The sequence below is a fragment of the Moschus berezovskii genome, chromosome 2 (assembly GCF_049115385.1).
Source record: "Moschus berezovskii isolate FMDL1 chromosome 2, NW_MosBer_1.0, whole genome shotgun sequence".
In the NCBI taxonomy this organism is placed as follows: domain Eukaryota; kingdom Metazoa; phylum Chordata; class Mammalia; order Artiodactyla; family Moschidae; genus Moschus; species Moschus berezovskii.
In genome coordinates this window covers 135,173,556-135,197,682 of record NC_142461.1, presented here as the reverse complement: position 1 = coordinate 135,197,682, position 24,127 = coordinate 135,173,556, and the positions used below count along the sequence as shown (strand labels likewise).

At 45.6% G+C, this 24,127-nt stretch overlaps 2 protein-coding genes across 3 annotated transcripts in view; one reads left to right on the top strand and one right to left on the bottom strand.

Moving 5' to 3' along the window:
- The window catches only part of WDR33 (WD repeat domain 33), a 118,232-nt gene extending 97,966 nt beyond the window's left edge, over window positions 1-20,266 (top strand). Inside the window, exons 15-22 of one of the 2 annotated variants that reach the window (XM_055398653.2) lie at window positions 420-572; window positions 1,192-2,280; window positions 5,055-5,163; window positions 8,321-8,759; window positions 12,788-12,951; window positions 13,060-13,152; window positions 14,030-14,245; window positions 16,339-20,266. In XM_055398653.2, coding sequence (XP_055254628.1) covers window positions 420-572; window positions 1,192-2,280; window positions 5,055-5,163; window positions 8,321-8,759; window positions 12,788-12,951; window positions 13,060-13,152; window positions 14,030-14,245; window positions 16,339-16,568 — 2,493 coding nt within the window. In that variant the 3' untranslated portion in view covers window positions 16,569-20,266. The remainder of the gene's footprint in view (window positions 1-419; window positions 573-1,191; window positions 2,281-5,054; window positions 5,164-8,320; window positions 8,760-12,787; window positions 12,952-13,059; window positions 13,153-14,029; window positions 14,246-16,338) is intronic. The other variant, XM_055398654.2, reaches the window with a different exon arrangement.
- Window positions 20,267-21,484: 1,218 nt separating this feature from the next.
- Window positions 21,485-22,293, bottom strand: SFT2D3 (SFT2 domain containing 3). Its single transcript, XM_055398667.2, has one exon. The coding sequence runs from the start codon at window positions 22,264-22,266 to the stop codon at window positions 21,625-21,627; it is 642 nt and encodes a 213-aa protein (XP_055254642.1). The 5' UTR covers window positions 22,267-22,293; the 3' UTR covers window positions 21,485-21,624.
- Between the last annotated feature and the right edge of the window lie 1,834 nt (window positions 22,294-24,127).

The following is a 24,127-nucleotide window of genomic DNA, read 5'->3' as shown; positions in this document are numbered from 1 at the left end:
TCACCTCCTTGTTATTATCCAAGCTATTGGAAGAAGAAAAGAGACTTGGCGTGGAAAGAGTATGTTGACCCTCATCAACATATTTTTTCTGTCTTCCACTTTGTTTGTTCCCTCACACAATGTGCAAAAGTGCACATACCCTTTTGAAGAGGCTGGCAGGCTTTGCATCTTAATAAAATGTGAAATCTTGCAGCTTTTTCAACTTGGCAATTTCTACCTAGTAATGTGCTTTGCTTAAGTCTATTCCTGTGTCGCTAAGAATTAGAGAATTAGAGTTAGAAATAAAGATAATTCACCAGCAGCACAAACTTGTATTCACCAGGTTGGAATGAGCCGGTGATATTATAGAATGGTTTTCTCATTCTGTCATTACAATTTACACACTTAGGGTATACTTTAATGTTCTCTTCATTCTCAAGGCATGGATGCAAAATAAAGTTCCAATTCCTGCCCCAAATGAGGTATTGAATGACAGAAAAGAAGACATTAAATTGGAAGAGAAGAAAAAAACACAAGCAGAAATCGAACAAGAGATGGCCACGTTACAGTATACTAACCCACAACTTCTGGAGGTATGTGACAGTTTTGAGGGAATTCAAGATGATCTAAGAAAGTAGTAGTTAATGTTTTTTTATTGATATGCTCCTGAGGAGAAGGAAAGGAACTCTTGCATGGGTCAGATAGCAGTATCATTTCTTATTGCCACGTTAGGAAGCTAGTTTCTAGCAGAATCCTGTTTCTAAGACTTTTAAAACCAGACCAGTCAAGCAATGAGTAGACCTCAGTTGAACATACGTTTTTAATAGACAAGGTAAAACCAACAGTTTTAATTTGGATTCACATATTTATCCATAGATAAAAAGAATTTTCTGTTAGCTTTAGAGCAGGTGGTTTGTTCTTATTTTTCCTACCTTGGCAGGATAAAACACTAGTAACTTGTTGGGCTTTCCCTGATCAAGATGGATAGAAATAGTCCTGGCTGCTGTTTCCCAGCACCTGGAAGAAGCATTTTAGAGTCTGGAAGCCTGAGTACCTTCAGAACATCGGAATATCATATGGATTCTAGTTATTGTTGGGGCATTAACAGGTCAATCAATAATGTCTTATGTTTGTTTTGAGATTCCCCAAACAAAATAAGTGATAGTAATAATGTCATATTTATTAGCATGCCTTTTCTCTCTTTCTTTCTAGCAACTTAAAATTGAAAGACTTGCACAGAAACAGGCTGAACAGATTCAGCCTCCTCCTTCATCTGGCACCCCTCTCCTGGGACCCCAGCCCTTTCCAGGACAAGGTCCAATGTCTCAGATTCCTCAAGGTTTTCAACAGCCTCATCCATCTCAGCAGCTGTCAATGAACATGGCTCAAATGGGGCCTCCAGGTCCACAGGGACAGTTTAGAGCCCCTGGACCACAGGGACAAATGGGACCACAAGGCCCTCCACTGCATCAGGGAGGTGGGGGGCCGCAAGGATTCATGGGACCACAAGGGCCCCAGGGACCGCCCCAGGGGTTGCCGAGGCCTCAGGACATGCATGGGCCCCAGGGAATACAAAGGCATCCTGGACCTCATGGCCCTCTGGGACCTCAAGGACCACCTGGACCCCAGGGTAATGCTGGTCCTCAGGGTCATATGGGTCCTCAGGGCCCACCTGGCCCCCAAGGTCACATAGGCCCCCAAGGCCCACCTGGTCCCCAGGGTCACTTGGGCCCTCAGGGACCTCCTGGTACTCAAGGTATGCAGGGACCACCTGGTCCCAGAGGAATGCAAGGACCTCCCCATCCTCACGGGATACAAGGCGGGCCAGGGTCTCAAGGGATCCAAGGTCCTGTGTCTCAGGGACCTCTGATGGGATTGAATCCAAGAGGAATGCAGGGTCCTCCAGGCCCCCGAGAGAACCAGGGTCCTGCTCCCCAAGGGATGATGCTGGGTCACCCGCCTCAAGAGATGAGAGGACCTCATCCTCCAAGTGGACTTCTGGGACATGGCCCTCAGGAGATGCGAGGTCCTCAGGAGATGCGAGGCATGCAGGGCCCTCCACCCCAAGGATCGATGCTGGGCCCTCCCCAGGAATTGAGGGGCCCTCCAGGCTCACAAGGTCAGCAGGGGCCGCCCCAGGGCTCTTTGGGACCTCCACCCCAGGGTGGCATGCAAGGGCCCCCTGGACCTCAGGGACAGCAGAACCCGGCAAGAGGGCCACATCCATCTCAAGGGCCAATACCATTCCAGCAGCAGAAAACAGCTCTGCTAGGTGATGGGCCCCGGGCCCCCTTCAACCAGGTATTACTTATTTCCAACTTGTAGGCATTACGCTTTGGGAAAATACACTCTGCGCTGAGGCGGCACTTCCAAATGCTGTGAAAGGAAGAAACAGCTGGTGTAGACATCTCAAGTAGTGACAGTGGCTTGAGAATAGCATCATGGCTGAAGAAAGAAATAAGAGGAATTAAGTAGATCATTAAATATCTTGCAACAGAATCTTTACTCTCAGCCTCTTCCAGAAAAGACAAACTCCTGATTGAATACAGTTCGTATTTGTCCCAGGGCTCTAAAAGAGCTGTGGTTGCTGAGGAGGGAGCATGGGGGGCTCTGGGTCTATCCTGCTCCCTTTTCTGGGCTCTTTACTTCACAGGCTGGTGTTTCATGGGCTTCCAGACAACTGAGCCACTTGGTGATGTGCCTGCCGGCTCTACTTTTAAGATAGTCTGGGATGTTTAACTCTTGAGTATACTGTAGACTATGTTCTCACTATTTTCATTTCATTGAATACTCTTAGAGATGTGAGTTCAGAATTGCACGTTTTCAAATGGTGACCCTTTGGATGAAACTCTATTCAAGTTGTTTTTAGTTCACACAAAGAATATTTTCAAGAAGTATTTTTGCAGAAGTTTTCTTGGCCCTCTAGAGAATTCTATTATTGTCAGCCAAGCTTTTTTAAACCCATGCTGAGCTGTGCTTGAGAGGTAGTGAAAGTTCAGTTTTCTTGGGCCGAATTACAGAAAAATGCATGGGCATGAGTGGACTGAACACTGTTTGGCTCTGTGGGTTTTTATGTTTTACTGAATTTCATAGTCTGAAAGAATTATTTGGGAACGAACAACTTGGTTTGTGTCCTTGAAGTCAGTCATGGACCAAAGTGAGTGAATGAGCCACTGTTGATTCCCTGGGTCTTCACCTTTTGAAAGCACTTGATTCCCGCGGAAAAGGGCCTGCTGTGGATGCTGTGCATAGAACATACACCACCTCTGAGTGTCTGTAATGTGAAGGTGACCAGTAGATTCACCGAATTAAAATAACTAGATTATGTTCCTCTTCAGCACATCTTCCAGAAGTTAAAAATGGCATAGCAATGAAGAATTTGATGGCATTCGAATCTATTTCCAGAATTTATTGGGCACATTTCAGAACTTAGGATGTTTAATAAATCTAAGTTTACCATCCAGAACTGTCCTAAAACTTAAAAATATTTTATATTTTAGTAATACAGTGTATATTTGTGTGTATTTTTTATATTCAGTTCAGTCGCTCCGTCGTGTCCGACTCTTTATGACCTCATGGACTGCAGCACACCAGGCCTCCCTGTCCATTACCAACTCCCAGAGTTTTTATATTTATATTATAAATATTTATAATATTTACCTACCTAACCTTATGTTAGTGAATGAACAGTTTTCATTTTGTAGGCTAAAAATACGATGAACTTTAGCTATCACTTTGCGACTGAAATTACATAAACATGTCAGATTCCAGATTCCGGGTCTGTGGGAAGAATTTAATGTTTTTATTGTATCATATAGTAGAAGATTTTATACATGAAAAGCAAAATGGCTCTAAAATTTAATTTACCTGTAGAAATACTGGAGTGAAATGGAGGGTTAATACATTAGAGGGCATTTCACGTCTCAGAAGTTGTCTGATGAAAAGCTTTGCTTATATTTCTCATGCTGATATCTGACTTTCTTCACCTTGATCAGGTCAGTTATTTAAATCAGTCGTTCTAATTGATTAAATTTAATGGAATTGCTTTCAAGTGTTAAGGTAATGACATGAAAGATGTTGAAAAGAGCTGCCCTCCAGTAAAAGTCACAGGAAACAAAGGAGTGTGGACGTTACTGGTATTGAGTTCCTGGTGGCAGTTTATAACTGCAGAGCTATAAATGAGTCCTGTCAAGGCTGCTCTTGTAGCTAGTTTGGAATGTGAAAGCAGTTTTGCTATTGATGGTAGGTTCAGTCACTAATGCTTTTTTTTATATGAGGGAATGACTAGATGTATATTTGATTATTTGTTTGTCAAGAGTCCAGATCCAAGATCATTGGACAGTGTGGGGAATCAGAATTTAGAAATGGCTTGGTAAAAATACAGAATATTAGGACTAGGAACAAGCTAGGGTTGAGCTCTGGGGCTGTAGAGCAAGGAGGTTAGGGGGATCAGAGCAGCAAGTACATGTCAGACAGAAGCTGTGAGAACCCAGGAACCCATAGTCCCGGGGATCAGAGCTGCGAGCGAGCAGTGGGTGCTGGGCTCAGCGGAGTTAGACAGTAGAGAGAAGGCAGTGAGAGAGCAGTGAGTGAACGCCTTGCTTATCAGGGACCCCTTTCCTACCCTCCTGCTCCCCGTCTCTTAAACCTGGTCATAACCTTTTGAGAGGATGAATTATTTTCTGTAGCTGGAAAGGGATCATGGATGCAGGAGCAGAGTTTACCTGTCCTGGAAGGTCTCCAGGTCTTTACTTTTGCCAGAAATCCCATCTCTGTGCAGAGTGTTGTTTTTATGGTATGATTTCCGACTTTGCATTGAGGTTTTGGCTTGGGATTACAACTAAAGATCTAGCTTTAAATAAACCTATCAGCAGGTTTAAAATATGTGTTTCCTTTTATTATGGTCAGAGAAGTATCTTCTTCCCCCTTGATATAAGGACAGTTCTGCTAGCTGTTTATGTACTGCTGGAAGATTTGCGGCAACCTAGTGTTTTTATCTTGTCACATTATAAAATTGCTGTTCATGAAGCATAAGCCTTTGATTTCACACCCCCGCTTTAAACACATCTTTTCAGGAAGGACAGAATGCAGGCCCCCCACCCCTGATACCAGGACTAGGGCAGCAGGGAGCACAAGGTCGCATCCCCCCTCTTAACCCTGGACAAGGACCTGGCCCTAACAAAGGTAAATATCTGCTCGGCTGAATAAGAGATTATATTCTACCTCCTTTGGGTAAATCTTTCAATAGTTTTACTGGTAAGTAATTGATAGAATGTGATCATTTGAACCTCTAGGAAAAATAAAGAGCATAGTCAATTCAGGTCATAGCTTTGCCTTATGCTGTCTTCATAGATTTGCTTTGGTTAGCCTGAATGCTACCTAGAGGGCACAACTCCTCACTACCAGAGGCGGGTGATGAAACCGCTTGGATAGCCACCAGGAGCAGGGCCTGTGCTGCAAGCCAGCCTCCTGGGAATGGGAGTGGTTCCTGTGTTAATCCGATGCAAGTGTATCTTTTTACCATGCCAGAAAACTGAACTGTTTCCGTTTGAATTTTTGATGGGATAAAGAATTCAGACATTTTAGCAGTGTTTCTAATATTACCCCCTCCTTCCCCTCAAATTGTGTCATATAGTGTTTCCTGGTTGCATTGTTCTGTGCCCTTTGAAAAGAAGAAAGCTGTGTTCCAATGTGTTGTGCCTCAGGTTGTTGATACTATGAAAAGCACAGAGTTAAGAATTGTCAGTGTAGAAGTTAAGAATCAACGCTAAGTATCAAAGGAGGGCACGTGCAGGAGTCTTGTTTTTCAAGGTGTTCAGCTCTTCACAGGAGTGCAGTGGGGAGGGGCAGCAGTTGGAGGCAGTTAGAGGGTGGAGCTGGGAGGGACGTGGATGGATGGAGTTGCACATTCAGTGCACCTTTTCACGGGAGGAACATACCAGAGAATCCTGAATATCGTGGAGACATCACTGCAGAGAATTGGACCCCTTTTACATTGTAATTGGCTAAGCCCACAGCACCTTGTAGTACATGTGAGGGTTCTGCCCCCATTTGATCTGATTAGGCAGAGTCCTTGTTAGCATATTCAGTGATGGGACTTTGGGAATTTAAAGCTTAGTTGTGAATTTATGGGAGTTGTTAGAAATAGGAAGGGAGAGGTAAAAGAATTAGGAGAATGTTTCTTTTAGTCTTACCATGTGGAAGTGGTGACCACCAGGGAAAACGAAAGCATCAAGAGCCAATCTCTGGATTTGGGGACCCTGAGAAAAGAAGTCTGTTACCCACAAGGTACAGCCATCAGCAAACTGAGAGCCTGCCTCTCTCCCTCTCCCCTTCCTGTGTCTGTCTCCACCTACTTCCCTTTCCTCCTTGCTCTTCCCCTTTTCTCTTCACTCCCCCCCAGCCCCCGCGCCTCTCCCTCTTCCTCCTCTCTTTCTCCTCCCAGGGACCAAAGGGAGAAGGGGGAGCTGAGAAAGTGGCCCTGCCATCCCCTACTGGATTAACCAGCGCTGCCGCCCCGTCACCGGCGGCTACATTCCTTCTAATTTGTAGTGGTGGGTTTCTTTCCTTGGAGGAGCCAGGGTACTTTTAAGCAGGTAGAGGTAATGGGAGGATTGTTATTCATGGGTAAGTCCAAATGGAATGTGTTCAGCTTCTTCAGGTCAAAGGTCTGCAGTGTCTGAGGTCACATCACTCAGAAGTCTGTGACGTCAGAGAATGAACCATTAGCTGCAGGATCACACTGGGGAGTGAGGGGCTGTTTACCAGGAGGAAATGAGCCTTGGGGTATTTGAACAGAAAGACAGCTTAGAAGACACTTTTCCTCAGCACAAGAGGACTGGTTTAATGGAAGGAAAGAAGGCAGAGGGGATGGAAAAAGCTAAAGAAAAGAGAGACTCGTCTAATGGTGTTTTTAGAAGAAAAACACTTCTCATGGTGTGTTTTTATACTGAGATTTTCAAGTTTTTTACCCATGTTGAATGATGAAGAAGAATTGAAATGGCTAAGAGAAATGAGTAAAAATGAAAGAGGAAGGTGTTGGGAGGGTAAGGATTATGATTGACTGTGACGTAAGGAAAGGAAGTTTGTCTTTATTGCTGGGAAAAAACAGTAAAAGTCTCAAGCTGGGAAAGTGCAGGGATGACATTTTTAGAAGTTAGAAGCAAGGGTGTCCCTTTTGCTATGTACCTTAAAAAAATATTTGATTTAAATTGTATGTTGACAAAAAAAGAGCTGTACATTTACAATGACTGCAGTCATCATTCAGTAGCCAGGAAAACAAACCCCTTTACATTTAGGAGATAAACTAAGTGTAATTGGTCTCTTTCCATTTTTATTCAGTAACTATCCGGAGAAGGCAATGGCAAGCCACTCCAGTACTCTTGCCTAGAAAATCCCATGGATGGAGGAGCCTGGTGGGCTGCAGTCCATGGGGTCGCTACGAGTCTCACATGACTGAGCGACTTCACTTTCACCTTTCACTTTCACACATTGGAGAAGGAAATGGCAACCCACTCCAGTGTTCTTGCCTGGAGAATCCCAGAGACGGGGGAGCCTGGTGGGCTGCCGTCTATGGGGTCACACAGAGTTGGACACGACTGAAGTGACTTAGCAGCAGCAGCATACAGCATATATTAAAATATTTTAAAAAAATCTTTAATTTCCAAACACTGTGAAGAATGGTGATGATACAATAGATGAAGAATATTCATAGAAAGGGGCAGAAAAGTGTTTATATAAACCCTGAAACTGAAGTACAGCAGGGCTGTTTGGTCACCCAGCAGTTATTAGAGAGGCCCATGCTTCCACGTACGCTGCAGAGGATTTTGTTAAGAAACAAAGCATCGGTTAAAAAATCAAGTTAGATGGACTAGGAGTTAAAGGAAAGACCTCAGGGCAGTGTGGGCCCAGTGGCCCTCTGGTGGGCTTTGCAGGCTGTTAGAAGTGCAGAGGTGAATTCCGTCTACTTGGCTTCCTGGCTGACCTTCAGCATGAGTTCCCTGGGTGTGGAGCAGTGGGCCCAACACTCTGAAGGAATAGGGGCAGGAAGGGAGGCTTATCCTTACACCTGTGATGTTCTTGTGTTGTAAATGAGCCTTTACTGCAGCTGTTGAGTTGCTTAGCCAGTGAACTGATGAAGTTGAAATCTGTACCCGCAAACCCTTGTTCTTTTCGTTATATGATGTCTTAGAGACATTTGTCTCCTAAGTACGCTGGGAACCAAGGAGGGAAAACACTCTCAATAAAAGAATGCATTCTGAAATTTTAAGATGCTGAAAATCAGACCTGTGTTGACAGGATTTCTGGAAGACAAGGTAAACATCAGTTTTGTTTCCTTTAGGTGATTCGCGCGGCCCTCCAAACCATCACATGGGCCCAATGTCAGAGAGGCGGCACGAGCAGAGCAGCGGCCCCGAGCACGGTCCCGAGAGGGGGCCTTTCCGGGGCAGCCAGGACTGCAGGGGTCCCCCTGATAGGCGCGGCCCTCACCCCGAATTCCCTGATGACTTCAGCAGACCAGACGACTTCCACCCCGACAAGCGCTTTGGCCACCGGTTACGAGAATTTGAGGGGCGAGGAGGCCCTTTACCACAAGAAGAGAAGTGGAGGCGTGGGGGCCCTGGGCCTCCGTTCCCCCCTGACCACAGGGAGTTCAGTGAGGGGGATGCCCGGGGTGCAGCCCGGGGCCCCCCAGGGGCGTGGGAAGGCCGCAGACCTGGAGACGACCGCTTCCCCCGGGACCCTGAGGACCCGCGGTTCCGAGGGCGCAGAGAAGAAAGGTGGGCCAGACACTGTGTGGGTCCATGTCCTCCTCCCTGGAGCTCCCCATCTGTTCTGTCCACGTGGCTCTCTCTCCTCCACTGGGGGAGAGTGCCTCCCCTCTGTAGGTTTTGTGTTTAGACCTAATGTAATATGCCTTTCAACAGCTATGTGGTTCTTCATTATCTCTGAAGGTTAGAAATCTGTTTCTTTTTGCTTAACTTTTTGGTCTTTTTAAACTAGATAGGTGGGCCTGTGTACTATAAAGTTTCTTGGATTTGAATAGAAATCTCCAGGTTCTCTTGGTTAGAATGATGAAATATGAGACAGAGATCTAGACAGAGAATAAAGGAATTGTTGAGTTAGGATAGTTTTTGTGTAATTGCTTAAAGATCTTAACAGAACCTAATCAAGCTGAAGAAGAATCTTGCTTTTCAAATAGGCTGAGGTCAGGCTTGGACACTTGACTTGTTTGGGGTAAAAAAATGAATAGAGGAAGTAGGGAGTAAGAAACAAGAATTAGTGAAATCTCAAGTGAGACCCAAAATAACCAATGATAATAACTGAGTATGTACTGTGTGCCGGATGTTACTTCATTTGACTGTTGCAGTGAGCTGTGAGTTTAGGTGTTACTGGCAGCCTGTACAGGTGGGGGATGCCCCTGAGAGAGCAGTTGCTTGACTTTGGAAGGTCCCACGCATGGTACGTGTAGGAGCAGCTCCCGGTCTGGCCATCCAGTTGCAGAGCCATGCTGTGCTGCCCAGCACCCCTGTCCTCCTGCCAGTCATCTCTCCCATGTCTTTGCTCATCACGCTATTATTGTTGCTAGTAGGTAATTGAGGTAAAGGTTGGTGATCTCCATTCTCATGGGTATGTTAGAAAAGAGTGGCTGATAAAACATCCAGGGAGGGTGAAATGGAGGGTTCAGGGGAAGCAGCTCTCGGAGGGGAGTTTTTAATAAAAACATTTAAGAGCTCACTAAATGATATCCAAGTATTCACTCTTTGAAGTGGCTTTTTATGTCTGCAGGAGCCCTGTTTCCAGTGGCTTTGGCACCAACATAACTTTGATTGATTTCTTGAATCTCTGTGTCTGGGCAGAGTTTAAGATTTTACTCTGTTTCAGTTTGTGTTATATTTCATCTGTCATTAGCAGGCCCACACCTGGACACTTGTGCTGTTCACAGTTTGTGCTCCTCTTCTGACATGCCAGCCATGTCCTGCTCATGTTGTCCTTGCTTTTTCCTTTGCCAGGAATACAGTCTCCTGGGTGTTTGTGGCTCAGTGCACTTCGATCTTTCCTCATGTCCCTTTCCTCTGCTTTATGTTCCTTCAGAGCGCTTAGCAGTCCTTGACATTGAGTGATGTGTTTGTCTGTGTATTGTGTCTCGCAGAAGCGTGACACACTCCTGAAGGAAGGGCCGCAGAACCGAGAGCAGTAGTGGTGACACCCTGTGGGTGCTCGGTGACTGCTGAATGAATGAGTCTGTTACAGAGGGAGACAGATTATAGAGGGGTCAGCTCATTAGCAGGTGCACTACTCAACTAACAAATATGGACAACAGAAATTGATTTTTCTCACAGTCCTGGAGGCTAGAAGTCCCAGATCAAGGCCCAGCAGTGTAGGTTTCTGGTGAGATTTTTCTTCCTGGCTTGCACACAGGCACCGTCTCCCCTTGTCCTTGCATGATGGAAACAGACTGAGCAAGCTCTCTGTGCTATCTCTTCTTCTTAGAGCATATATCCCATCATGGGGCCCCACCTGCAGAGCCTCGTCTACCCGAAATAGCTCTCAGAGGTCCATTTCCAGAGTCAGTTTTGGGGGTGGAGCTTCAGCATATGAATTTTGTGGAGGGGACAAAAACATTTAGTCCGGAACAGGAACTGTTTTCTAACTAGGGCAGAGTAGGTTCCCTCTGTCCTTTTGTAGTCAGGGCAGTTGTATAATGGATGCCTGGAGAAGGGAAGAGTCCTGCCGTGTGTGGGGCTCCTCCCTGAACCTGCCTCGGGGGAGGAGCGCCCTCTGCTGACACTCCTGTCCCACTTCTCTCCCCTTGTCAATTCCACCCTCACCCATCTGGAGTGCCCCTCCTTGGCTTGCAGCAGTATGGCTCATTAAGTTCCAAAACAGGTATTAAGAACGTATCTAGATAGTTGGAATGGTGGAGTGAAAAAGGAAAGCTCTTTTTACAGTAAAACAGCAAGTTACAGATATAGACTTAGAAAATCACTTATTTTAAGCAACCAGTGTCATAATTCAGGCAAGGATCATCAGCAGATGCGGAAAGCCATCAAGTAAAAGGATTGTGGAAAAATCAGTGTATTTTCACACTGCCCAGGTATCACTCCACAGATTACTTAATTGCAAATGAGAAAGCGGACCTTTACAACAATGAAATTTGGTTGCCATATCACTTTCACATCCTAAACAGTGAGACTGACTGGCATCACTGTGAAGGTATAAGTTTTACCAGAAACATTTTACCTGAATCGAGTCATGGGAAAATCAGAAGAATTCAAATTGTGGAATGTTATGTAAAACCCCTGTATGGACCCTTCAAAAATGTCAAGGTCTATTCCAATAAAAACTAAAAAGTCAAGGTCACAAAAGATAAAACAGGAGAGGGGGACTGTTCTAGATTAAAGAAGACCAAAGAGATGGGACCACTAAATAACAGTGTATATTGAAAACTATAAAGGCAACTGTAAAGGACATTTTGAGGATAGAGAAATTAAAATTGGATTGTGTTTTAAATACTATCACATGTTATTTAGAATGCTAGTAGTGTTGTTGTGTAGGAGAAAGTCCTTATTCTTAGAAGAAATCTGCTGAAGGATGAAGAGGTGAAGCATATGTCACAGCTGGTTTTGAAAAGGCTTAGAAAGTGAATTAGTAAATAGATAGTGAAAAGACAGGGTTTGTGTGGCAGAATCTTAAGAACCGATTAATGAATTGTGGTGAAGAATGTATGGGCATTTGTAGCTCTGTGTTCATCTTTACATTTGAAAGTTTTCAAAATGTTGGGGTGTAAGATAAACAGATGGAAACTCAGGAGAAAGCAGACGGCCTGGTGGGCCCTAAGCCCTTGCCCCTCTCTGATCCTTTCTCCAGTTTCCGTGGCCTCTCTCGGTTCCTCACGTGCCTTTCCTGCTGGCCGGCCCCTCTTTCTGCTTCCTCACAGGCTCCTGCTGCAGCTCTGGCACCCCTCATTAATAGTCCTGCTTCAGGAGCACTCCTGGCCCACTTAGTTTCCCAGTCCCAGAATTCTTGGGAGGTGGTGAAATGGTCCACTAGCCCAGGCACGAGATTGTCAGCTTGGCAGTGGTGAGCTACCCACAAACCCGATGCCTTCCTGTCCATCAGTCAGCTGTGGCTGGGGCCACTGGTGCAGCTTACGGACCTTAGGCCTGCCCTTGAGTAGAGAGGTGGGCCAGGGCAGATGGCAGAACAGACGCCCCAAGCAAGTCAAGTACAGTGAGTAGGCATGATCCCTAATGATCTCTGTCCCCTTCCTTTGTTTTCTGATTATGTAAGTCATGTTTGTATATAAAAATGTGAATGGTAAAATGAAAAATATTTGGGAGGCAGTGGTAAAGAGCCTGCATTGAGTGTCAAGACTGGCTGAGATCAAATCCCAACACTTAACCGTGTGTCCTTAAATAAGTGACCTAACTTCTCTGGGTCCTATGTAAATACACATGGGTAGAATAGAGTCATTTTCATAAGGTGGTTGTGAGGATAAAACAAATGAAATACTGCACTGTAAAGCACTTGGCATGAGATAAGCACTTTAAAAATGCTCACTGTTATTATTCCTAAAAACCTAAAAGAAAATTAAAATAACCCCACATTCTAGTACATGTCCCTCTTGTCCGTTTTTACCTGCCATATTATAAAATGGGTACTTTAAAAAATACATAATTGTGTTTTGTTTTTCTCTCATTCAACATTGTATCATGTTTCCTCACATAATTAGGCTTTTTTGAAACATGAACTTGGAGCTACAAGGTATTACATTAGATGGATATCCTGTTGTTTTTCCTAACAGCTTCAGACGAGGGGCACCCCCAAGACATGAGGGCCGTGCTCCCCCCAGAGGAAGAGATGGCTTTCCTGGCCCCGAAGACTTTGGACCAGAGGAGAATTTTGATGCTTCTGACGAAACAGCCCGAGGAAGAGATCTCAGAGGTCGAGGTCGGGGTACCCCACGAGGTAAGCTGAGAGCCGTGGGTCCGGGAAGGACAGGGATGAAGGGTTAGGTTGTTGTGAGCACACCTGGAATAGTCTGTGAGTGTGGTGGTGTTTTGTTTCATTGTGTAGGAGGACGGAAGGGTTTGCTTCCCACTCCTGACGAGTTCCCTCGCTTTGAAGGAGGACGGAAACCAGACTCCTGGGATGGAAATAGAGAGCCAGGTGAGGCAGTAGAGCTGCTTGTGCCTTAGGGTTCCTCTGACTGACAGTTCTGAGTGTGGTCTGAGGATTCTCCCAGGGATCGGGTTCTCTCTTCAGCAACTCACCTCTCCCTGGGAGGCTGGGTTGTCTTCATATCTTCAACCTACAGTGTGAACCGAATGCAGGAGCAGGTGGGGGAATCTAGCTTTCTCCTGCTGAGCCAGATATTAAAGAGATTGGTCAAAATGTCACTCGTTTCACTAAAGTTTTGTTTTTGGAAAATATAGTTAAATGAACTAAAGTTTTCTCAGTCTTAATTTCTAACATGGCAGATGTTGTTAGAACTCTCATAAATGAAATCTCTTTGGGGTCTTCAATAATTTTTAAGAGTGTGAAGACATTCTGAAACTGAAAAATCTGAGAACCACTTTTCTGGACCTTACCAAGTCCTCTTATTTTAGGGGGTATGTTGATTCCTAATCTTGACCTTTCTGTGTACTCATGATGTCACTGGCCTATGGTGGGTATTTAGGAAATGTTTCTTGCATGAATGAATATTTGTTTTCAAGTTGCTACTTAATAGTATAATTTTTGTCTTCTTTTGGTCACATTGTACTTTAATATGGCGTTCCCTGGTGGCTCAGTGGTAAAGAATCCACCTGCAATGCAGGTGATCTGGGTCGATCCCTGGGTTGGACAGATTCCCTGGAGAAGGTTATGGCTACCCACTCCAGTATTCTTGCCTGGAGAATCCCATGGACAGAGGAGCCTGGCGGGCTACAGTCCATGGGGTCGCAAAGAGTTGGACATGACTGAGCAGCTGAGCATGCATGAACGTACTTAAATATAATGAGATTGTCAGATTCTTAGCCTTGTGGATCTGTGCTTCCTATTTTAGGGCCAGGACATGAACATTTCCGTGATGCTCCCCGCCCTGATCATCCCCCTCATGATGGTCATTCCCCAGCTAGCAGAGAACGGTCCTCTTCTCTCCAAGGCATGGACATGGCATCTTTACCACCCCGAAAGCGCCCCTGGCATGATGGGCCGGGAACCTCTGAGCACAGAGAAATGGATGCCCCAGGAGGTCCTTCAGAGGATAGAGGAGGCAAAGGTAAGTGAGGCTGGTGATTACAGCTTGGGAGCTGTGGGTGCTACAGCCCTGCCAAGAAGGCTTCAGGGTTACCGGAAGCCCCATCCCAGTGTGTGCCTGTTCTGTCTGTCCCTACTGGGGCACCCCCCACTGGGTACTAGGGGTCCTTTACCCTCCAGGGCTTAGACTGCAGAGGTACGTGTTCCCAATTGTGGTATAGCCAGTGGGTGACTGCAAGCTCAGTCTCTGCACAGGTCTCCTCCACTTGCTTCCAGGAGTGCCTGGTTTGTTCACGTTTTCCACTCCAGCTCTTTTTCAGATTGTCCCAGCACTTTCTCTGCTAATCTGTGAGAATCTTGCTCTGATTGGCAGATGTGCCCTTGTAATGGCTGCTCTGAGCCCTTGAGGCTGTTCTCAGTGGCAGGGAGGGTTGTCTTCTTTGGGGTTCTGTGCCTTTGTTTTTAGTTTGGACCCAGAAGGAGCTCTGCTTGTGGCCAGAGTCTCAGACTTTGGGGAACATGGTCTGGAAGTGGTTTTCTTTTCAGGGGGGCAATGGATTATTTCTGCCGCTTGAAACTCTGGATCTTTATAGAGGCAGCACTGACTTTCAGCCAGGAGTGGTAGCTGCTGAATGCTAAGCACAGCTGTGGTCTCAGGTGAGGCTGGGCTGATAGACGTGGAGTGTACCTTGGAGGCCGCTGGAAAGAGTGCCATGCGCCCCAACCTGTGCTCCACTCCCCAGTTCACCTGCCTCCTGTTTAATCCCTTCTTTACAGAGTTCTGCCTTTTGTTCTTGGTAGTTTGGTTCTTCTAAGTGCAAAGCTCTCAGAGGTAACTTCGTGTCACCAGTGCCCACCCACATATACATTTTGTTGCTGGCTGGGGTGGGCACTCAGGACACACCTTGTAGGTCTCAGGCTGAGTCCACATGGCTAGTGTGGAAGTGATAGCCTAACTGATAGCTTCTCTGCTAGGGTACCATAAGGGGGCCTAGACTGAGCTTTGTAAGAAAAGAAGCCAAAATTCCTTTCGCTATCTTTCCTCACCTTGTCTTAGCTGGATTCAGATTCCATTCAAAAATTTAAGACAAAGTTGCCAATAGTTTTCTGATAGTGCACGATGGGAGATGTGACCAAACGCTGTCATCTCAGGAAAAAAAAATTTTAAAAGTCAGAATTTTAATGATACCTAGAGGTTTGTGTCGGAGAAGGCAATGGCAAGCCACTCCAGTACTATTGCCTAGAAAATCCCATGGATGGAGGAGCCTGGTAGGCTGCAGTCCATGGGGTCGCTAAGCGTCGGACACAACTGAGCGACTTCACTTTCACTTTTCACTTTCACACATTGGAGAAGGAAATGGCAGCCCACTCCAGTGTTCTTCCCTGGAGAATCCCAGGGATGGGGAAGCCTGGTGGGCTTCCGTCTATGGGGCCACACAGAGTCGGACACGACTGAAGTGACTTAGCAGCAGCAGCAGCAGAAGTTTGTGTGTCTAACCCTGAAACAACTAAAACTATCCCTGGGAGAAGCACTAAAAGCTAGTGTTTCTCTTTTTGTATTTTTGTTTTTCAGGGAATATTTTATCTAGCTGTTTAACAAGAAATCAAAAGTGCCATATAGTTGTAGGATAATCATAGTAAATACTTACTCTGTAGAGCACTTGTAATTAACATCATCAGCAGTTTGTATTTACTTGCTTCTTATATTAAGTCAGTGCTTTTCAAACCTTCCCCCAGAACAGCCGTGGTGGCATAGGAAGGTGAAGATAGACTTCTCGTAGACTGTAGGCACAGTCCAGCATGGTCTGTGACCCCCAGAAGGGGCTCTGTGTGTATCTCTTGGCTCCCCAGTGGCTCCATCACAGCCTTGGGGAACACTGTGTCTAGCTGATGCTGAGGGGCACAGCCACAAGCCAGACTGGAATGGGAAAAGGAAGAGTGGAGGCACAATGTTTACTGCTCTGAGTACCATGTTAATGTTTTGAGAACTCTGTTTAAAAAAACAAACAAAGCCAGAAATGTTCCACTGTCTGTCATCATAGAGTAAATGTTTGTACCAGAAGTTATTAAAAAGTTGAAATAAAAGTCACATGTAAAACCACTGTTTCATTTCAGGCCGAGGGGGCCCAGGACCTTCTCAGAGAGTGCCTAAGTCCGGACGTTCCAGCTCCTTGGATGGAGACCACCATGATGGATACCACAGGGATGAACCTTTTGGGGGCCCTCCAGGCAGTGGTACCCCTTCAAGAGGGGGCCGGAGTGGCAGTAACTGGGGTAGAGGGAGTAACATGAACTCTGGCCCACCACGGCGAGGAGCTTCGAGGGGGGGTGGGAGGGGTCGGTAGAAGCTGGGGCTCAGAACCCCTAGGCCTCTCTGGACAGTATTTAAGAACTTCTTGTGGACTTTCCAAGAGAAAGCAAAGGAGACCTGCACCGTGTAGCCCTGAACTCTCTGGGGCAACTGAATCCCAGGCGCCCCTACTGAGGTCTTCAAGATGAAGAGACTGCTGCTGGCTACCCAGAGTGGCTGGCCTTGTGTCCTGTCCACCCTCACTGCCCGAAATCCCACATGGGTTTGTGGAGATACAAGCTGGAATCTTTTTTTTTTTAAGTGTCACGAGACATGGAGCACCTCCACAAATTTAAGTTCATGTCCAATCGAAATTTGTTTCTATATGTACAGTTGTCAGAGAAAAAACATTAAGTTGTTTTTGTATGAATACAGAATGTGATTTACGCAAGAATTAACAGAAAACAACTAGTCGTCAAGTGCTTGCCTTAAGGAAACCTTTAGTTTCCATTGCATCCGGTCTGCTGAGGGGTGTACAACTACTGCTTACATTTGTGAAATCCTTGATGGGGATCTCTAAGTCACCTAAATTAACTCATCTGTGAATTTTGTTTTTAAACAAATTCTTATCTAGCCATTCTGTCACACTTTGTAGCATAGGGAAAAATACTTCAAAACTGTAATGTGGTTTGAACTTAGATTCAAAGCATTATTAGTTAGACCTGCTGTGGCAAATGGAAAATTATACACCGAAGAAAAAAAAATTTGGATGTCCAAGTAGAGGTCTCCCTCGGCTGCATCTTCTAGTAATTACACCTTAGACTTGAGTTGCTTTGTTCTGATGAGAGGAACATAAGCTAGAAATCATCTACACATACCTTCTGAATACTGTAAATCATTTCACAAATGGTTTTAAGTCGAAAAGGAATGGATCAAAATCTTTCTTAAAATCGTTCTTCAAAATTTAAACAATGTCTTCCTCTTCCACACTAGCTATGTGGAAACACCAGTGTTTAAGGTGGAGGATTGTTCAATTAAAAGTAAGCCAGGAAGGTCTCATCCACAGCAGATTCATTTAGTTTTAAAGGAATGGGACATTTGGCCCACTCTGAATTGGAAGCCAAAAGTTCAGTTTGAGATAACCCCAGGATACTTTCTATATTGACCCCTTACTTTGTTTTTATAAAAAGGCTTTTTTATTCTTCAGAGGACATCCTGTGGTCACCCTCACTACTTTGACAACTTCAGTTGGGCATCGGAGACAGGTTTGTTTGACACATTTAGTGGTGCTGGAAAGTGTCAGTAGTTGCTTAGGAAAGGGATATTGGCATAGTTGGAGTATATAAAAACTCCTAATTGGTTCTCTATTAATTTAAAAAATGGTAAAAAGCTAAGTTACTTCTGCAGATAAAATGTTCACCACACATAAACACTGTTTTTTTTTTAGGGTGTTAGGACCTAGAGGCGTCTAAGAGATTTTCTCTTTACCTTGCAGTTTAAAACATCCTATTTTTCAGCACCTTGCTCTAAACACACCTTTAGGAGGCTCAAGATTGCTTTAGGTTTGTGGATATTCTTTATTTGTCCTCTACTGGTATAGCTTAAAAAGAAATTAAATTCTAAGAGGATAAAACGGGATCCAGAGAGCAAAACCATAATAGACAGTTTATTGTTGTTCAGTTGCTAAGTTGTGTCTGACTCTTTACGATCCTATGGATTATAGCATATCAGGCTCCTCTGTCCTCCACTGTCTCCTGGAATTTGCTCAAATTCATGTCCATTGTGTCAATGATGCCATCCAACCATCTCATCCTCTGTCGCCCCCTTCTCCTCCTGCCCTCAGTCTTTCCCAGCATCAGGGTCTTTTGCAGTGCGTTGGTTCTTCATATCACATGGCCGAAGTATTGCAGCTTCAGCATTAGTTTTTCCAGTGAATATTCAGGGTTGATTTCCTTTAGGATTGACTGGTTTCATCTTGCAGTCCAAGGGACTCTGAAGAATCTTCTCCAGCCTCACAACTCAAAAGCATCAATTCTTCAGCACTCAGCTTTCTTTATGGTTCAACTCTCACATCCAGACATGACTACTGGAAAAACTATAGCTTTGACTATACAGACCTTTGTCAGCAAAGTGATGTCTCTGCTTTTTTAAATTTTTTATTGGAGGCTAATTATTTTACAATATTATCTTGGTTGGTTTTGCCATACTTTGACATGAATCCGCCCCGGGTGTACATGAGTTCTCCCTCCTGAACCCCCCTCCCACCTCCTTCCTCCCTTTATCCTCCCTCTGGGTCATCTCCGCACACCAGCCCCGAGCATCCTGGAACATGCATCGACCCTGAACTGGTGATTCATTTCACATATGACAACATACATGTTTCAATACCATTCTCCCAAATCATCCCACCCTCACCCTCTCCCACAGAATCCCAAAGACTGTTCTATACATCTGTGTCTCTTTTGCTGTCTCGTATACAGGGTTATCATTTGCATCTTTCTAAATTCCATATATATGCGTTAGTATACTGTATTGGTGTTTTTCTTTCTAGTGTCTCTGCTTTTTAATATACTGTCTAGGTTTGTCACAGCCTTCCTTCCAAGCAGCAAGTGCCTAAGAAAATAAAATCTGTCACTGTTTCTAATTTTCCCCTATTAATTTGCCATGAAGTAATGGGACAGATGCCATGATGTTAGTTTTTTGAATGTTGAGTTTTAAAGTTTTTCACACTCCCCTTTCACCCACATTAGGAGGCTCTTTAGCTCCTCTTCACTTTTCTGCTGTTGGAGTGGTATCATCTGCGTATCTGAGGTTGTTGATATTTTTTCTGGCAATTTTGATTCCAACCTGTGATTCAACCAGTCTGACATTTCACATGATGCTACTCTGTATGTAAGTTAAATAATCAGGGTAACAGTATACAGCCTTAATGAACTCCTTTCTCAATTTTGAATCAGTCTGTTGTTCCATGTCCAGTTCTAACTATTGCTTCTTGACCTGCATACAGGTTTCTCAGGAGACAGGTAAGGTGGTCTGGTAGTCCCATCTCTTTCAGAATTTTCCAGTTTGTTGTGATCCTCACAGTAAAGGTTTTAGCGCAGTCAATGAAGTAGAAGTTGCTTTTTCTATGATCCAATGGATGTTGGCAATTGGATCTCTGGTTCCTCTGACTTTTCTAGAGATTAGGCTCCTTTTTTTTTTTTTCTGAGACTCATGTGGTAAGAACTTTATATAAGATTTTAAGGCTTTAACTTCAAAAAAACTACCTCAGTAAGCAGATAACCAGGTCACATTTTGAGAATGAATTCATTTAGAGAAAACTGAAAACTCAACATTATTTATTACTTAATGTATATATCTGCATTTTAAATCATCACTGTCAACATACATACAATATATTGTGCTTTGAATTTTATAAAAACAGGTTTCCCAACAGTGAATTCTTGGGAAAATGCTGGAAAAACAGTTTAAAAAAATAGCATCAATATAAAAATGGGCTGAACGTGGTAATCTTCAGCCTAAAATTTAGAACCAAAATACAGATTTAACTAGGGGGTAGAAAAAGCAGCCAATGGTACATTTTCCAGTCAAAAAAATAAATCATTCCCCCAAAAAGGTGGATTTGCTTTTACAAATACCCAGTAGTTGTGCCTCTTGAGGTAGGTAACCCTATTAACTGATAGGGGGGAAAAGCAGCCTTCTTTCAAAATAAGGGGGATGGGAGTAAGTCTACTTTAGTCTCCACCTCTTGGAGCAGGGCTTAGGACACTGATCAAGACCTATAAATATAAATTTTGAGGCTGGAGCAAGAGGCAAAACTCTTGCCTGACAACCTGTTTAAGCAATGCTAATCCAGTCCCAGGAAACAATTACTTTCAAGTTTTCTCAACCTTAGCAGAAAAAGGAATCAATCATCTGGGAAGCTTAAAAAAAAAATTGATGCCAATCTCCCCCTGCCCCCACCCCGCCCAGAGATTCTGACTGGACTGAGATTTGGCTCAAGTACCTCTGAGAACCACTGGCATAGAATTAAAACTTTTAAAATACAGTTTCAGTTTACTTCCTAGTTAATATGTAGCTAGTGACAAAACGTTGTTTTATTTATGGACTTAACCAGAATACTGAACCCATTCTTTCTGGCAATAAATTAAGGGAAGTTCTAGACCAAGGTGCTAAATCTAAAAATGAAGAAAATTTGGTAATTAGATATGAAAAGCACCTTACAATTGCATTAAAATCAGAATATAAAGTGTAAACTATGGTAAAAAGCACACCATAAAATTAGGAATGAAAAACTAGACCTTGTAGGAATCCATGGTTTCCATCCAATAGGATAACTGGACGTGGAATTATCTTCCTGTCTCCTAGGCGTTTCCTTAGCTGAGTTCTGTCCATGGACCTCTGAGCATTTACGTGCACCTTACTGGATACCACGCTTCTTGGTCCATGGTTTCCTTATGTAATTCAGAACCAACATAAGACATCATGTTAACAAATTTCACTAAAACAAGAAAAACCTGAGGTAAACCGTATTAACTAAAGCACTTGAAAAAATTCCAGTGGCTAAAGTCAGCATTTAGTCTGCTAACTCCTATGGATACACTCACGTTGAAGAATAAGGGAAAAAACTTCCAAGAGCGAAAGAAAGCAAGTTTACTGGAACTAAGCTAGTGCGATCTACCACTGGATTTTTTTAGGTGACAAAACGTGAAAGAGAAATCCGGGAAAATAAGGGCAGTCAATCAAATGGGAAAAGCTATTTTTTTTTTTTTTTACTGAGTGTAATCTAAGACCACGGTTAACGCAAAAGCAATTTATCACTAATGTTTCATAGCGTATCACCAATTCAAAACAAAATCTGGTTTTCACAGCACTTGCTGCCGAGTGTAGCACAAAATGCTGAAATCGAGGAGCTTCCCCAACTGCTCGTGTCTCAGTTTACAGTTCGCTGGCACAGTAAAGGAGCAGCTTCTACCCCATGCGGTCTGGGATCGGGCAGGCGCAGTCCTTGGCTTGGCTGGCGCTGGGCCTAGAGCCGGTTCCCCCTGTCCTCTCGGTGGCGCATCCTGGGGACGGATTCTGCGTCCTTCCGACGGCGCGGGCCGCGGGCCTCAAACGGGGAGCGCCTTGGCGAGGGCGGCGCCCGGGGCCAGGCGCCCGAGCGTGAGGCGCAGAGCGGTGCCCGCACCCCGGGGTAGCACGCCCAGCAGCGCGGCCAGCAGAGCGGCCACTTGTGCGCAGGCGCCCAGCGCTGTGAGCAAGGTACTCCGCAGGCACAGCGCCGCGTACAGCGTCGCGCCCAGCGCGACCACGTAGAGCAGCGCGGGCCGCGAGGGCGCCTCCTCGCCGCGCAGCAGGCGTCCACACGCTGCGCCGCCTCGCAGGAGCGCGCCTCCCGCCAGTGCCAGCGCCGAGCCCAGCGACCACAGCAGCGCGAACTTCCGGGCGCGCAGCAGCAACACGGGCGCGTAGAGTGCGGCCAGGCCGAAGCAGAGCGCAGCCAGCAGCAGGCACACGCCACTCGCCGCCAGCCGCTGAGTGCGCGTCACGCTGGGCAGGCACGTCTGCCCCGCCGCCGGCTCCGCGGGGCTCTGTGTCCACGTCCAGCGCAGGCCCGCGCGGCTCAGCCACGGCCCGGCCCCCGCCGCCGGCTCCTGCGCCTCTCCCGCGGCGAGCAGCGGCTCCGCGGCCGCCGGGCCGCCCGCTTTCCCCTGCGCCAGATACTCCTGCAGCTGGCGGTTGAGGTCCGCCATATTGGACGGAGGCGTCCGCGCAGTGGGGGCGGGGCTGCCGCCCACTTCCGGCTCTGCCCGGTCGGCTCGGACCTCGGGCGGCTGTTAGGCCGCCGGGACGGAAGGGGCGGGGCCTGTGGCGCCGCGGCCTCCGTGGTCTTGACTGGCGCTGGCGCTGGGACCGCGGCAGATCACTGCGTGTAGCGTCCGGACGCTTTTCTTCGGTGTCCGCTGTAGCCGCTGACAGGGCTTGGGTGAATTATACCAGAATTAGAAGTTAGTTGAGGGGCGTGAGCCCCTGTGGCTATAAATGAAAGAAACTTGTGTGTCTTGACTTTGTGGATATCAGTATCGTGATTCTGTGCTGTAGTTTTCCAATATTTGGCCATTGGGGGGAAATGGGGAAAGGCTATACGATCTTAAAACTATGCTAATCTGTCATTTAATTTTTAATTTAATTAAGAAGGTCACGCTGCAGGTTTCTTTGGGAAAGCTACAGAGCCGAAGCAGAGTTAACCGCACACTCCCACTGATGTGCTGCTAGTTTCTTACCCGTTTCGGCATAGGTCTGGCAATATTATTGTTTCAAGCCCCAAGTCATGTATTTGTATTTTTGGCCCACATTGTCATGCTTCTTACACACCTCTGGGTACAGGTTTCTTGACCCATCAGATAATTCAGAAGAGCTTGTTCACGGTCCGGTTAAATTCTGGTCTGTTCTGACGTGCCTCCCACAGCCCTGCCCTTTTTTCAGATCCTCCTTGAAGTTCCTTGGCTTGTTCTGTGGGTCACAGCCGTCTGGGTGTCTGCTGGGACTTTTGGTTTCGCTGCTCTCTCTGGTTTCTGCTTGGCTAATTCCTGTTCGCAGACATTCAGAGTAAGCTGCACCTCTTGTTTACGTCTCTCACCTAGGTGCGCTTTCTCTGAGTTCTCATCTCTCCTAGTTGTGAACGTTTATTTGTTCAAGGCAGTGCCAGCAGCTTGAGGACAAGTTCTCTTTCATCTCCCTTTTCCTCGGACCTGGAAGGCTACAGCAAAGGCGCTCAAACGAACGCTGACCTGATTGACACAGCTGTCAATTTGAGTGCGGTAAAGGTGCTTGAAAGCCTTTGTAGATGTAGAAGCCTTCGGTTGAAAAACCTATTTTTTAAGTGTCTGTTGTGAATTGAAATATGATGGCATGGAAGCCTTCTTGTGATGTAAAGTGCAACCCAGTTAAGTACTACAGCAGTGTGTGCTTGTACAGGTCTCTTGATTTTCTTGCCCCAGAAGCACTGGGGACGGGAGGCAGGGCTGAGCTCTGTAGGCTGTTTCTTCTGTCCCTGCCTTTGGAGGCACTGCAGGAGAAGAGAGGGTGTCTCCCTGTGTCTGTTTCTTCTGTCTGTGCTAGCCCCCCTCACCCCCTTGGTACTGGCTTCCCCTGCACAACTCCAGCTGATGACTGGTGACCCTCCTTTGTCCTTTATGACAAGATAAGTATTAATGATTTCCTGCTGTTGTCATGTCTGACTTTTCAGTTTTCCTGTTACCTGTGTAACCAGTTTTCCCCTGTTAAATTATTCCCTATAATACTTTGTTTTCCTGGTTGGATCTTTACTATTGTTACTGAACAAGCAAACTTGGTTCCACTTGCCCAATGTGCAGCAAAGCCAATCTGCTGACCCTGGATTGTGGTGGAGGAAAGTATCGTGTTTATTGTAGGGTGCCAAGCACCTTGCTTACATGACCCGAACTCCCCAGTGGCTTTCAGGGACGGGTTTCTGAAACTGTGAGGAAGAGTGTCACAGGGTGCATGGTCAGCTCATGCACAGTTATCTGATTGGTTGATGGTGAGGTAACTGGGTGATATGGGAATCTCAACTGCCAACTTAAAAAAAGTACA